Genomic DNA, 14,362 nt, shown 5'->3' on the forward strand with positions numbered 1-14,362 from the left:
GTCAGGTCCACACCCCACTACAACCCACCCTCCCATCCTGGCATCTTCCCCTGCCATCGCAGGAATTGTAAAACCTGCGCCCACACCTCCTCCCTCAACTTCATCCAAGGCCCTTCCACATCCATCAAAGTTTTACTTGCACATCCACTAATATCATTTATTGCATCTTTTGCTCCTGATGCGGTCTCCTCTACATTGGGGAGACTGGACACTCCTAGCAGAGCGCTTTAAGGAACATCTCCGGGACACCCGCACCAATCAACCACACCGCCCTGTGGCCCAACATTGCAACTCCCCCTCCCACTCTGCCGAGGACATGGAGGTCCTGGGCCTCCCTCACCGCCACTCCCTCACCACCAGATGCCTGGAGGAAGAACGCCTCATCTTCTGCCTCGGAACACTTCAACCCAAGGGCATCAATGTGGACTTCAACAGCTTCCTCATTTCCCCTTCCCCCACCTCACCCTAGTTCCAAACTTCCAGCTCAGCAATGTCCCCATGACTTGTCCTACCTGCCTATCTTCTTTTCCACGTATCCACTCCACCCTCCCCATCATCTTCATCCCCTCCCCCACTCACTTATTGTACTCTGTGCTACTTTCTCCCCACCCCTACCCTCCTCGAACTCATCTCTCCAAGCTTCAGGCTCTCTGCCCTTATTCGTGATGAAGAGCTTTTGCCCGAAATGTCGATTTTACTGCTCCTCGGATGCTGCCTGAACTGCTGTGCTCTTCCAGCACCACTAATCCAGAATCTAGTTTCCAGCATCTGCAGTCATTGTTTTTACCTTAAATGAGAAATCAGCATGCCAGAAGCAGCACCAGGCATAACAAACAAGGTACCAACCAAGTGAAGTTACAATTGAGGGAAATAAGCATACAAAAGAGCTGAAGCAGAACACTCTTGACAGAACTAGTCAATACAACAAACAGATCAGTTTAAAGCTCTGCACTCCTGCCATTTCCAGTTGCGCAGGGCAATGGACAATTCAATAACTCATTGGAGGAGAAAGTTCTAACACACTGATCCTCAATGATGTATCCCAAATTTCAGCAGAATTTGTAAAAGAAATTTGACACAAAAAGCCTATATGTACACAGAAGCAAACAACGTAAATATCTCAGTGAACACAGGATTAAATATCAACACATCAAGTACTTTCAAAATGCAGATAAAATTCAGCAAGTGTACAATTACAAGAGCAAATTAATAAATCATAGTCAGAACATAACATTTCTCCATAAACAAGATAAAAATTTAGCTATAGCCAACTTTTTAAATATCCCTTCCGCTCTCCTCCAAATTGCTTGTTTGTCAATAATTCTGCTATCATTTATAAACTCAATTATAATAATCACATTATGACATTAATTCTCTTTCGGGATAAATTCAAACCTAAAATTAAATAAATTAGGCTTAATCCAAAACTTCTGTAATGTAAATCCAATCTTGTGAAAAAAGTTTAAAAACGTGCAAGAAAAGGCTTACCTGAAACCCTTCTGCTTAATCTGTTAATAATTGGCTCTGTAAGAGAAAAAGAATAAAATTTTCTTAAATAATTTTAGCATTTCTGTAGAAGTTACACAGCAAGATAACTTATTTATTATGTGCAATAGTCTTGTTAATGGTCAATTTTGCAGATCAGTCAGCACTGGATACTAAAGACTATTTTAGTCAATAGCTCACAAACTACATGGAAGATTTAAGTACTCTCAAAACATAGGGTTTGTAAAGTCAAAGCCAAATGGTCCATGCTTAATTGCTCAAATCTAAAAGCACATAGTCAAACCACAGTTTGACATCAGAAATTTAAAGTATTCGCTTTATGCCAATGCTGAAACTGGAGATTCAAATGCATAAACATAGTAATGATTTTTAAAATTTTGTTGTTGCTTTGCGCTGCAAAAAAAGCTTACATGTTGCACAAGACACTGATCATGTATATTAAGTGGAGGACTAGAAGAGGAGACAACCAAATATGCAGAATAAAACAAAGAACCATGGATCTTGGAAATTTGTAATAATACAGACAGGTTTTTTTTTTCAGCAGTCTGGCAGCATCTGTGGAGAGAAAGCACAGTTAGAAGTTTGGGTCCAGTGACCCTCCTTCTGAAGATACTACCAGACCTGGTAAATTTTTCCAGCAATTTGTTTTTGTACTAAATATTTATTTCCTCAAATTTTCCAGTTCAAGGATAGTGACTGCAAATAAATTATTTACCAAATAGTAATTAAGTATTATAAACAGATATTTAAGGGAATAAATATATTTTTACATGCACTGTTTCTGAAAATGCAACATGCAAAGCATCAAAGAAAACAAACACCTAATATCTCAAAGCAAAGTTCATAATTAAGAGTTCAATTTTTTTAATATCTTGTTACAAAATTGCATTTCAGATTAGTCTGCTTTCTGTAATTATCAGAATTCATAAAAGGCAAGCAAAGCTTCTGTCATCTCCCAGCAAGAGCAAAAACATAATGCGGACATGGAGATAAACATGAAGAGCAAATATACTACAAAGTTTCCCAAGGGATTCATTTATCAGTTGTCAATCAAATGTCAAGTTGCACTCACTCCATCTCCACCCCCCAACCCCATTTAAAGGGTGGATTATTAGTACTAAGGCAGGCACACACACACTTACTATGGCTCTGTCTAACAAGGGTTTCAGAATTAAATTTTAAATTTCCTGAAACCACCAAATTGATCTCATATCGCAAGATTGTAATGAGAAAGCCTCAAGTATTCAAACTGCACATTGAACATTTATAATTAAAATACAAAACTTTTGAAACACTACAGAAGATTCAGACACAAAGGTAGGTTAATTTTTTTTTTAATTTCAATAACCTTTCTTCACATTTGTTAGGCTTCCAGTGAAATGTTGAAATGTATTTCTTAACCGTACCTTTGTTCAAGTCTCAATTTATTTGTGAATACAAACATGCAAGTTTAAATCTCTTCTAGTAAAAATCTAGAAGACCTTGAGCCCTTTAGATGAACTTACCAGCCCAAAGTACGTTTAATGGCAACACCGCTCCCAACCCCAGATTCACATAGCTTTCACAGCACCAAGCCTATTCTTGTTTTAAAAATGAATTCCTGTTCTTTTTTATTCAAATAGATTACTGTAAACACTGACGTTTAATTCTCACCAATACTTTTTAGCTAACATATTTGCATGCATGCCAAAATTAAAACCTGCCCACCACTATGGGAAAAAGAAAAATCAGCTCAGATCACTCACTTCACATCACCTATGACATGAGGTTGCTTTTGTCACTGGTGATGTGGAAAGGAAGCCCTGATACATGTCTTCCAGTCATTTCCACTTGCATTAAACAAAATTCACTGAAAAAGTCTCTCAACAAGTGCGGAGTCATTATCTTGAATTGCAAAAACTGCGCATGAACAGGTTCCTTCCCAACAACATTTAATGTCATCTGTAAAACCACCTCCATATCCTCTCCTCCTGTTCCAAATGCTTAATAATATTTTTAGACTATGCATGATTACTGTTCAAGGAAATACACACCAACCTAAATCGGACACTGGCACTGATGTCACAATGCACAAGAGATAGTACTGTAGTAAATCAAAAATTTTTACTAACAACCACAAAGGAAGGGACAGGACTGGCAGCTTAATATGCCAGGATACAGGTGCTTTGGTCAGAGGTGGTGGAGTTTCATGTTTGATTAAAATGGCATCACAGCAGTAATCACAGACAAAATAACTGAAGGATCATCAGTGAAGAAATAAGGTGGTGATGGTGACATTATTGGGGCAATAGGGTTGTTATAGTAGGGGATTTTAATTTTCATAACATTATGGTGGTCCCAGTCTATGTTAAGGGCTTAGATGGGGTGGATTTTGTTAAGTACATTCAACAAATGTTTCCTCAAGCAGTATATAGAGGGTCCAACTCAGGAGGATGAAAAAGTCAACCTACTGTTGGGAGATAATGCATGATGGGTGCCAAGGTGACAGACGGAGTACAGTTTGGGACCAGTGACCACAGTTCTATTAATTTTAAAACCGTTATGGAGAGAGACAAAACTGGTCCACAGGTTCTAGTCCTAAATTGGGGTAAGGCAAATTTTGATGGAATTAGATAAGAACTTCATTGGAGTAGTTTGTTTACAGGCAAAGGTACCTCCAGCAATGAGGTCTATATGTTCCTGTGAGGGTAAAGGACAAGGTTGGCAGGAATAGGGAACTCTGGATGACTAGAAATATTGAGGCTTTGACCAGAAAGGGGGAAAGAGGCATGTCTCAGGTACAGGCAGCTTGGATCAAAGGAAACCTAGTAGGTATTACAGGGGATACAGGTGTTTATTGAAGAAGAAATCAGGAGGGCCAAGAAATGACAAATCGAGTTTAATATAGATAAGATTGAGGTCCTGCATTTTGCAAAGTCAAAACAAGGTGGCACAGTGGGCGGCACGGTGGCACAGTGGTTAGCACTGTTGCCTCACAGCGCCAGAGACCCGGGTTCACTTCCCGCCTCAGGCGACTGACTGTGTGGAGTTTGCACGTTCTCCCCGTGTCTGCGTGGGTTTCCTCCGGATGCTCCGGTTTCCTCCCACAGTCCAAAGATGTGCAGGGTCAGGTGAATTGGCTGTACTAAATTGCCCGTAGTGTTAGGTAAGGGGTAAATGTAGGGGTATGGGTGGGTTCGCTTCGGCGGGTCGGTGTGGACTTGTTGGGCCGAAGGGCCTGTTTCCACACTGTAATGTAATCTAATCTAAAAAAAAAGGTAGGAGATTCATGGTGAATGGTAGGGCCTGAAGTAGTGTAGTGAAACAGAGGGACTTAGAATTTATTGCACGGTTCTCTGAAATTGGAGTCACAGGTAGACAGGGCTGTGAAGGCAGCTTTGGGCACATTGGCCTTGATTGGTCAGGGCAGTGAGGAGAAAGTAGGGAAGTTATATTGTATAGGACGTTGGTGAGGCCACACTTTGAGTACTGTGTTCAGTTGTAATCACCTTACTATAGGAAGAATGTTATTAAACTGGAAAAAGTGCACAAGAAATTTACAAGGGTGTTGCCAGGACTCATTGGTCTGAGTTATAGGGAGAGGTTGGACAAGCTCGACGTTTTCTCTTTAGTGTTGGAGACGGAGGAGGAGGAGGGGGGAGGGGAGGAGATCTTATAGAGGTGTAGTAGATCATGAGAGGCATGGATGTGGGAAATTCACTCGGTCTTTTTCCCAGGGTTGGAGAATACAGGATTAGAGGGCATTAGTTTAAGGATAGAGGGGAAATAATAAAAGGGAACCTGACAGGCAGCTTTTTTGTTTTACAGAGGGTGGTATACATATGGAATAAGCTACCAGTGGTTGAGGCAGGGACATTAATAAACATTTTAAAAAGGAACTTGGACCAGAAATGGATAGGAAAGATTTAGAAAGACATGGGCCAAGTGCAGGGAAATGGGGTCAGCTTGGATGGACATTTTGGTCGGCATGGATCATTTTGCGCCAAAGGACCTGATTCTGTGCTGTAGGACTCTATGACTCGAAGATGAATGTTGCCACTACTAACATAACCCTCATTTGTATTACGGGTACATTAGTTTTGCAGTTGTGTTTCTGAACTCATGACCAGAAAAAAAAATAAGTTACTATCTTAGCATGATTTTTGTTAGTTTGAATTCAGTTTAAATAGACATCTGAGAGAGTGATCATTAAGCAGCTGGATAATTAGGAATAACGTTTAGGAAAGGAAACCTGCTATTCATACTTAATTGGATCTGAGAAATTCCAGTTTCACAGTAGTCTGGATTTCTCTTTAAAATGGACTGGCAAGCCACAGAGTTGTCAGTACACCGAAGGAGCAGCAAGGAGATAAATGGGTAAAGTGTCCTGTCCTGACAATAAATATTAAAGATGATAAATAGTGAATGAAAACATTGTAATCCTGTCCAAATCCAGCACATCAGTAAAAAATGTGGTAATATTTAACTGTAATTTTACAGGCATATTAGATTAGAGCCTTACAGTATGGAAACAGCCCTTCGGCCCAACAAGTCCACACCGACCCTCCGAAGAGCAATGCACCCAGACCCATTCCCCTTCATCTAATACTACGGGCAATTTAGCATGGCCAATTCACCTAACCTGCACATTTCTTTTTGGACTGTGGGAGGAAACCCACACAGACACAGGGAGAATGTGCAACCTCCACACAGACAGTTGCTTGAGGCGGGAGTTGAACCCGGGTCTCTGGCGCTATGAGGCATCAGTGCTAACCACTGTGCCACCCTCTTATTACATTCTCAGTTTATACATTCTCAGCTGATGGTAGTACTGGACATTTTCAATTCCGGAGTGAAATGTCTTGATAGTCAAGTGTTACATTTGCAATTTGAGTACCTGTCAGTCAATGAAAATAACCACAAGAGGCTAACAATGTACTTTTAATGCAAGAACAAAAATATCTTGCACACAAAAGGATTTAAAGACACTATCTATATTACACTATACAAGAACTAATTGATATAGTCATAGTACAAATATCAAAAATAAAGATTCAACCATTTGACCCTCATTAATAATGCTACAGAAACTAGTAACCCCGAATGCTTGGTTCCAGTAACCCACACAAAAGGAAACATCCTCTCAGCACCTATCTCAGAATCTTACATATTTCAAGATCACCACTTTTCTAAATTCAAGTATTGATCCAACCTGCGCTTTCTGCTGTTGACAACCAGTTCATCCCTCTAAATCAACCACGTGAACTCCCTGAGCTGACTTTCAAGCAAGTATTTTCATATCCTTATTTAAGAAGAAATTATGCAGGTGACTCTCAACACAACTTCACCAATGCCTTGGACAGAAATAAGTTTCGAAATCCCTCTTTCATTCAGAAAATAAACTTGCACAAACTGGACTCAAGAGTCATCAAGTCATACAGAATGGAAACACACCCGTCAGTCCAACTCGTCCTTGCCAACCAAGTTTCCCAAACTTAACTGGCCCCACTTAACTGAGCTTAGCCCATATTCCTCCAAATCCTTCCTATTCATATACAGATCCAAATGTCTTTTAAGTGTTGTAACTGTACATGCATCCATTACTTCCTCTGGCAAATCATTCCACATGCAAACCACCCTCTATGAAAAACTTGTCCATCAGGTCCCTTTCACCTTAAAAATATGTCCCTTAGCTTTTTGTTTTACTTTAGTACAAATAGAATACAAACATTTGACCAGGTTGCACAGTTATAAAACTGCAGACATCATTTTAAAATTGGAAAAATGGCACTGCGTTTATTTTGCTAATTACAGATCAGTCAGAGTTCAGCAGAAATGTAAATATACAGATCTCAGTTCTACTTTAGCAGATTTTAACAAATTTTCATTTGTTCCTTCCTTGATCATCCTATATGAAGCTACTATTTTCCTCTCAAATGCTATTTGAGTAAATTCTGCATGGAATGAGACAAGTTAAGGCAATCTCAATTCCTTGATGAAATCATAATATGCAGTTATTCCAACATTTAAAGTTAATGCAGAACAGCATATTCCTAAGATACTCCAACTACTAGATCATCTCAAAACATTTTAACACTACGTACTTAAAAACAAAAGGCCCCATTTTAATATCAGCTCACAGGCTATCAGGTAACACACCAGATTAGTGGCAATTCTACACTGCACAAGTTACATCAAAACCCAATTTCCAACTGTGAAAACCAGCTTTACAGTTCCTTACCAACAGGAACAAGGAAAAAGAACCTGACAGCAGATGTGCCAATGTATATACTTTAATCATTCTGGAATGCTGGGAGTGCAAAAAGTTCCTTGCAAATAGCATACTGAAGCATTAACAAACCAGAGGAATAAAATACTTTGGACAGTAGAAATAGTTAATGAATTTCATTCTCTAGTAACAAAGAGAAGGTTCAACTTTGTTGGTTTAGAATCCCCCTTATTTTCTGCAGCAGGTTCTTACCATGACAACCAGAATCATTCCTGCAGCCATTTTCTAAACTTTGCCTTCTGAAAATTGTCATGATAATCTCAAAAGAAAAGAAAAATCTCAAAGTGGTTTCGCTACATTAAGACAAAGCTCTCAGGATCATTTTGCATAACCCTTGTATAAACTATATCAACAGTCTTCAAAGGAGTTTAAACACATAACTAGACAATGAGACAAGTTACTCTGAAAAGATGTATGAAGATTTTAAAATGGAAACAGGAAATAGCTACTCCAAGTAAGATGACAGCCTAAAAATTAATGCATGGTAAATGGAGAAAAAGCAAAACAAGAACACAAGGTTACTGACTACAACTTGCTTGAAGGAAATTAAAGCCAACTACTTGAACCAAACAATATTCCTGTGTTCGAAACACAATGTGATCTTAATACATCCATTCATTACACATTCCATTTTCCTCTACTTGGTCAACTGTATGCATGCATCCTCTACTCCCCACAAATCAGTCAACCTTTCCTACCACCAAAAATCTGTACATTTTGAAACAACTCTACAATTTTCAAGCTACCTTTTAAAAATCCTGACAGAGCACATAGAACAAGGTTGAAGGCAGACTGTGTTTCTAATGTGTGCTATTTAAATAAATTAAATACTACTCAGTAATTTCTTAGACCCCTCTGCTATTAGTTTGCTAAGTTATAATAAAGACTTCAGCTTCAGCTGTTGCTAACTCAACTTTTGTTCCATGAATTTGGTCAAACAAATAGATAACGTAGACTAATCAATCTTGATTTTCTTTCATTTATATTACCTTTTGAATATGGACACATCTACTTATTTGCAATCGATCAGAAATAATTACTGTGAAAGCCAGATCATAAATTTATGAGTTATATAAAGTACCCATCTTAAAAATCTACTGAAGTCACATATACATTGGAAACCACTTTTAACCTTGAAAAGTCCAGCACAAAAGCACCTGAGGTTTGAACTAACATTCTGACAATATTTCTGAATATTCAAACCAGAGGCTATTTATCTCAATTCCCACGGAGGCCAACTTTGAATTTTGCTCAATGCTGTCATTTTACATCATTAATTACCAATGTATCACAAATTTAAAACATCTCATGTATCGCTTATTAGATTAATACCAGGAACATACAGGTTTGTCATATAAGGAATGGTTGACAGACTAGGCTAGTAAAGTGCAGCAGGTCAGGCAGCATCCAAGGAGCAGAAGAATAGACGTTTCGGGCATGAACCCTTCCTGAAGAAGGGCTCATGCCCGAAACGTCGATTCTCCTGCTCCTTGGATGCTGCCTGACCTGCTGTGCTTTTCCAGCAACACATTTTCAGCTCTGATTTCCAGCATCTACAGTCCTCACTTTCTCCTAGGCCAGGCTAGTAAGCCTAGAAGATTAAGAGGCAATTTGATGGAAACACAAGTACTTGAGGGGTTGGGACAGGTTGCATGTGGATAGGAGGTTCTGTCATGTGGGAGAATGTGGAGGTCATGGTTTAAAAAAATAATTAAAATAAAAGATACTCAAAGTATTTTTACAGATAGAAATAAAGAGATTTTGTTCTCCTCACCGAGATCATGATTCCTTGGAATGCTTTTCCTTAAAATGCTATGGAAACAAGTTCCTGAATATTTTTAAGGCAGAGGTAAATAGATTCCTGATAAGCAAGGGGCAGAAAGGTTGCCCAGAGTAAACAGGAATGTGGAGTAACCCGGTCTTACCGAATGGGATACAAAGCTCAAATGGCGTACTCCTATTCCTCATTTGCACATTCACATGTTTGAAGGATACAAGTAAATTAACGAATTTCTCAAACGCTGACAGATATGGTCCTTACTTTATTTAAGAGTCAACACTGATGACAATTTATGTTGACTTTAGGAATGAAATTTATTTTATGAAAATTAATGAGTCAATCACAAGCTCCAGCAGAACAAGCTCTTAATTATTTAAACCACACATGGTGGCGTTTCATTGAGTTATTCTTTATTACGGTAGTGCTTTTTCAAAAATATAATATACAATGTGTGACAAGAAGCAAAATTTTAAACTGTTTTTGTAACCTCGATAGTGTGAGATTTCACACTATCGCATTTTTATCGAGAGTGGGTGTACACACGCATGTAGGTGTACGCGCATGTGGTGAGTGAGAAAAATATACATTGAAAGTTTAGCAGAAATCCACACAACCTTGCAATCTTCCAGAGTGGTTAATCCTTGCCTCCTCCAATCTGCCTTGCATAGCCCGAATGACTGTCCTATAGCTACCAGAAAATGGATAGCCTACGAGAAGGCCCAATTAGGAATATGGCCTCCAAGGGTCTCAGATCAGTACCTTCCTGCCTGTAAAATCTCCTGGTAACTCAGGAATAATTAATTAATGTTTCCAAGCATGAGTTAGAAAGAGGTCAAAAAACTTCAAATGACCATGCTTTGCCTGAAATTATGTTCTTTAAACAAAGCTCATCTTATAGGTGATGACTTTTTAAAACAATATCTCTAAGATTTATTTCTAAAAACAAAAGTAAACTTAAATGTGATCATTCTATTTGTTTTCTTGATAGATACAACAGTCATAAAAGTCACTATTTAAAGCAAATCTAGGACACCCAGGTTCAAGTTCCAATTGCTCCGAAAATGCACAATAGCATCTCTGGACAGGTTGATGAGGAATTATCTTTAAGCAAGCGTGGTCCAAAATGTTCCACTTATAATATGGAGATGTTGGCTATTGCATGTTTATTCTTCTCAATACACTGTACTGAAACAGGGAAAAATTGACAATTTCAGTCCATACTGCATAATCTAAAGCTTCAGTTAATACTGCGTGAAGAAATTCCTACATAAATTTTATCTGGATCATCTTTTCCCTAAATCAAGTACTTCCGACACTGGATTCAACCTGTACAGTTCAGAACTAAATATCAATAAATTAAACAAACATTGAAAGACCAATTCTGAACATAATCCTAAATCAGATTTTTGAATTCTCTTGATCTAGTTTCTATATAATGAAATTCACAAAAAAAAATCACTTGTTTTAAAATCAATGATTGTTTTAAAAATCTGCGTCAGAAGGTACTTCTCCCAGAGACAAAACAATACATAGTCTATTTTAGTATTCAGAAGGCACTTTTCACTATTGTACTGTAAAATCTTTGGATCTAAACTGATCTGCGAGAAGCACAAACTTTTGCCACAAAGGAGAGGCTTTAAAAATTATAATAAAATATCAGAAATCAGTGAACTTCCTGCTTGACGTTTAAAAAAAGACAAGAGACAGCAGTAAAGGGACTTAGGCTGGAGGACAGGAAGTAAAGTATTAGCCCGTTGTAAATAGCTAAAACAATCTACTGAAATGACTGCAATACTTCTATTGTGCTGCAATACCTCATGTTGTACCTTGGTTCCCAACTGAACTAAACAACGCTGATTATAAATGCTGTTCCACATGGAGTCAGATGCCCAGCACCGAAACAGACAGTTCGCTCTAACCTTTTCATGCCGACCTGATATACCAACTCAATCAAGTTCCACCTGCCAGCAACCGGCCCATATCCCTTTAACCATTCCGATTCATATATGCATCCAAATGCCTCTTAAATGTTGCAATTGTACCAGCCTCCTCCACTTCCTCTGTCAGCTCATTCCATACATGTACCACCCTCTGCATGAATGTTTCATATTACATGGGAACAAAGCAATTCAAACCAAACTTAGCCTCACCTAATGTTAACTTGATCTACTTTTGGAGAGACTGAAAAAACATAGCTATCTGGTTCAGATCACAAGAGGGTTCCCTACTGTTATTTTCACAATTCCCACTATTAAATAAATAAAAGAGCAGTGCAAGGCAACTCTGATAAAGAAAGGTACAAATTGTTTGCACGAAAAGCTAGTGTCACTGAACCATATCAGGTAACCACAGCAGATTCTTAGTGACGAAACAGTTTCTTAATTCTTAAAGTGCTCTTACTGATCAGTTAAAGTAAAAATTAAATTAGGAATCCTGCTGCTTACAAAAATGTACCATCAAGAATGCTGCAACCACTTGATCTACTCATTTTGTATTTCTAACTTCCATAAGTTGTTTCCAAAAAGTATTCTTTCATCTGACATTTCAATGGCCTGTAATTTGCCATGTTTTTAATAGTGAACCATTTGGGTTCAGTATCTTCACCCCTTTGAATTTGATCATAAAGGAAGTTTAGTGTAAACGTCTATTAACACAGAAAGCCTGAATTTACCATCTACCATTTGCTGCTCTGCACACACCATTTCTACCCCCTCCAACTTCCGCGACACCTCAAGCTGGGAATTAATTGACTGGTCAGAACTTTCCCATTTCAATGTTGTTCAATGGCAATCTTGAGTAATGATCACTGTTGAACAATGCATTAGCATTGAACGTGTTTTTACATTTGACCACTAAGACTATTTTTCATTTTTATAAATCTGGTTTCGAGTTTATTCATTTTTGCCCCTAGTTTTAAAACAAAGATCAATAAAAGTCTCCTCTTACCGGATTTGTAATCTGGATTGTTTTGACATGTGATTGGTCATTAAACATCTCAACATCATAACTCAACACTGGGAATCCCCATGAAACAAGAAATCACAGTGGGAGAAGTTTTTACAAAGACAGACACAGCAAGATTTATTAGCACAGGTTGCTTCAAGGTCATCAGAAATTACAGTTACATATCCACTTGGACAGCAACTTACTGTGCAATTCTTACTTTCAAGAATACTATAAGTCCTCCTTACTAGCATCTGGGCGGTAGTGCCAAAATTGGGAGAGTGTCTCACAGACTAGTCAAGCAACAACCTGACATGTTCACCCTCATGGAATTACATCTTACACACAAGGTCCCAGATGCCACCATTACCATCCATGGATATGTCCTGTCCTATTGGCAGAACAGACCCAGCAGAGTTGGTGGCTTAGTGGTATACAGTCGGGAGAGAGTCGCCCTTGGAGTCTTCAATGTTGACTCCGGACTTCATGAAGTCTCATGGCTTCACATTAAACATGATCAGCAGGAGATTTTCTTGCCTATCACATACCTGCCTCGGCTGATGAATTGGTACTCCTCCACATTGAACAACAATTAGAGGAAGCACTGAAGCTAGCAAAGGCACAAAACGTATGGTGGGTGGGGGGATTTCAATGTCCACCAACAAGAGTGGCTCACCAGTGGTACTACTGATCAAACTGGTTGGGTGCTAATGGACAAAGCTGCTAGACTGGGTCTGCTATAGGTGAGGAGGGAACCAACAAGATTAAAAAAAAATACTTAACCTCATTCTAACCAAATCTGTCAGCTCCAGGTACATTTGTCCATGATAGCATAGACACTATTACTGTGCTAAATGGGACAGACTTCAAACAGATCTAGCAACTCAAGACTGAGCATCCATGAGGCACTATCAGCTATCAACAGCAGAACTGTACTCCAGCACAATCTGTGATTTCATTGTGTGACATATTCCTCGCTCAACCATGACCACCAAGCCAAGGGATTAACCTTGATTCAATAGAGAGTGCAGAACATGCCAGAAGCAGCACCAGGCATACCTGAAGACGAGCTGTCAACCTGGTGAAGCCACCCAAAGGACTACTTCCGTGTCAAACAGCTTAAGCAGCAAGTGATAGACAGAACTAAGCAATCCCACAAGCAAATGGACCAGATCGAAAAAGTTCTGCAGTCCTGCCATATCCAGTCAAAAATGGTGGTGAACAATTTTTAAAACTTCACTGGACTAGGAGGCTCCATATGTGTTCGCATCCTCAATGATGGAAGAGACCAGCACATCAGTGCAGAAGATAAGGCTGAAACTTTGCAGTAATCTTCAGCAAGAAGCCCCAAGTGGATAATCCTTCGCAGCGTCTCCTCCAGTGGTCTCCAGTATTACAGATTCCGGTCTTCAGCCAATTCAATTCGTTCCACATGATATCAGGAAACAGCTGGAGACACTAGATACCACAAAGGCTACAGGTCCTGACACCATTCTGACAAGAGTACTGAAGGTTTGTGCTCCAGAACTTGCCACTCCTGTAGCCAAGTTGTTCCACTACAGTGACAACATTGACATCTACCCAATAATGTAGAACATGGCCCAGGTATGTCCTGCACATGAAAAGCAGGACAAATCCAACCTAGTGAGAAAGGACACGAAGGGAAAGCATAAAATTAAAGAACCTGAAGAGTGTTAGAAATAAAGCAAAAGGAAAAAGTATTAAGAAAGATAACTTTGCTGGGAAAAGCAGGAGGTCCAGCTCTGTACAAGAACAAATTTAGACAGCTATGAAATTTAACAATTAGTCATTAAGGAGGAACAAAAGCCTTTGACAGATCACTCAAGTACCTCCGAGGAAAGACA

General features: G+C 39.0%; 1 protein-coding gene across 2 annotated transcripts in view; it reads right to left on the reverse strand.

Annotated features, from left to right (window-relative positions):
• Nucleotides 1-14,362, reverse strand: part of prkar2aa (protein kinase, cAMP-dependent, regulatory, type II, alpha A) — a 207,328-nt gene that overhangs the window by 125,608 nt on the left and 67,358 nt on the right. For both annotated transcript variants that reach the window (XM_043707638.2, XM_043707640.2), the window contains exon 2: nucleotides 1,489-1,524. In XM_043707638.2, the coding sequence (XP_043563573.1) occupies nucleotides 1,489-1,524 (36 nt within the window). The remainder of the gene's footprint in view (nucleotides 1-1,488; nucleotides 1,525-14,362) is intronic.

This window comes from Chiloscyllium plagiosum, unplaced genomic scaffold, assembly GCF_037043375.1.
Source record: "Chiloscyllium plagiosum isolate Xiang-an unplaced genomic scaffold, Cpla_swu_hap1 HiC_scaffold_14, whole genome shotgun sequence".
Taxonomy (NCBI): Eukaryota; Metazoa; Chordata; class Chondrichthyes; order Orectolobiformes; family Hemiscylliidae; genus Chiloscyllium; species Chiloscyllium plagiosum.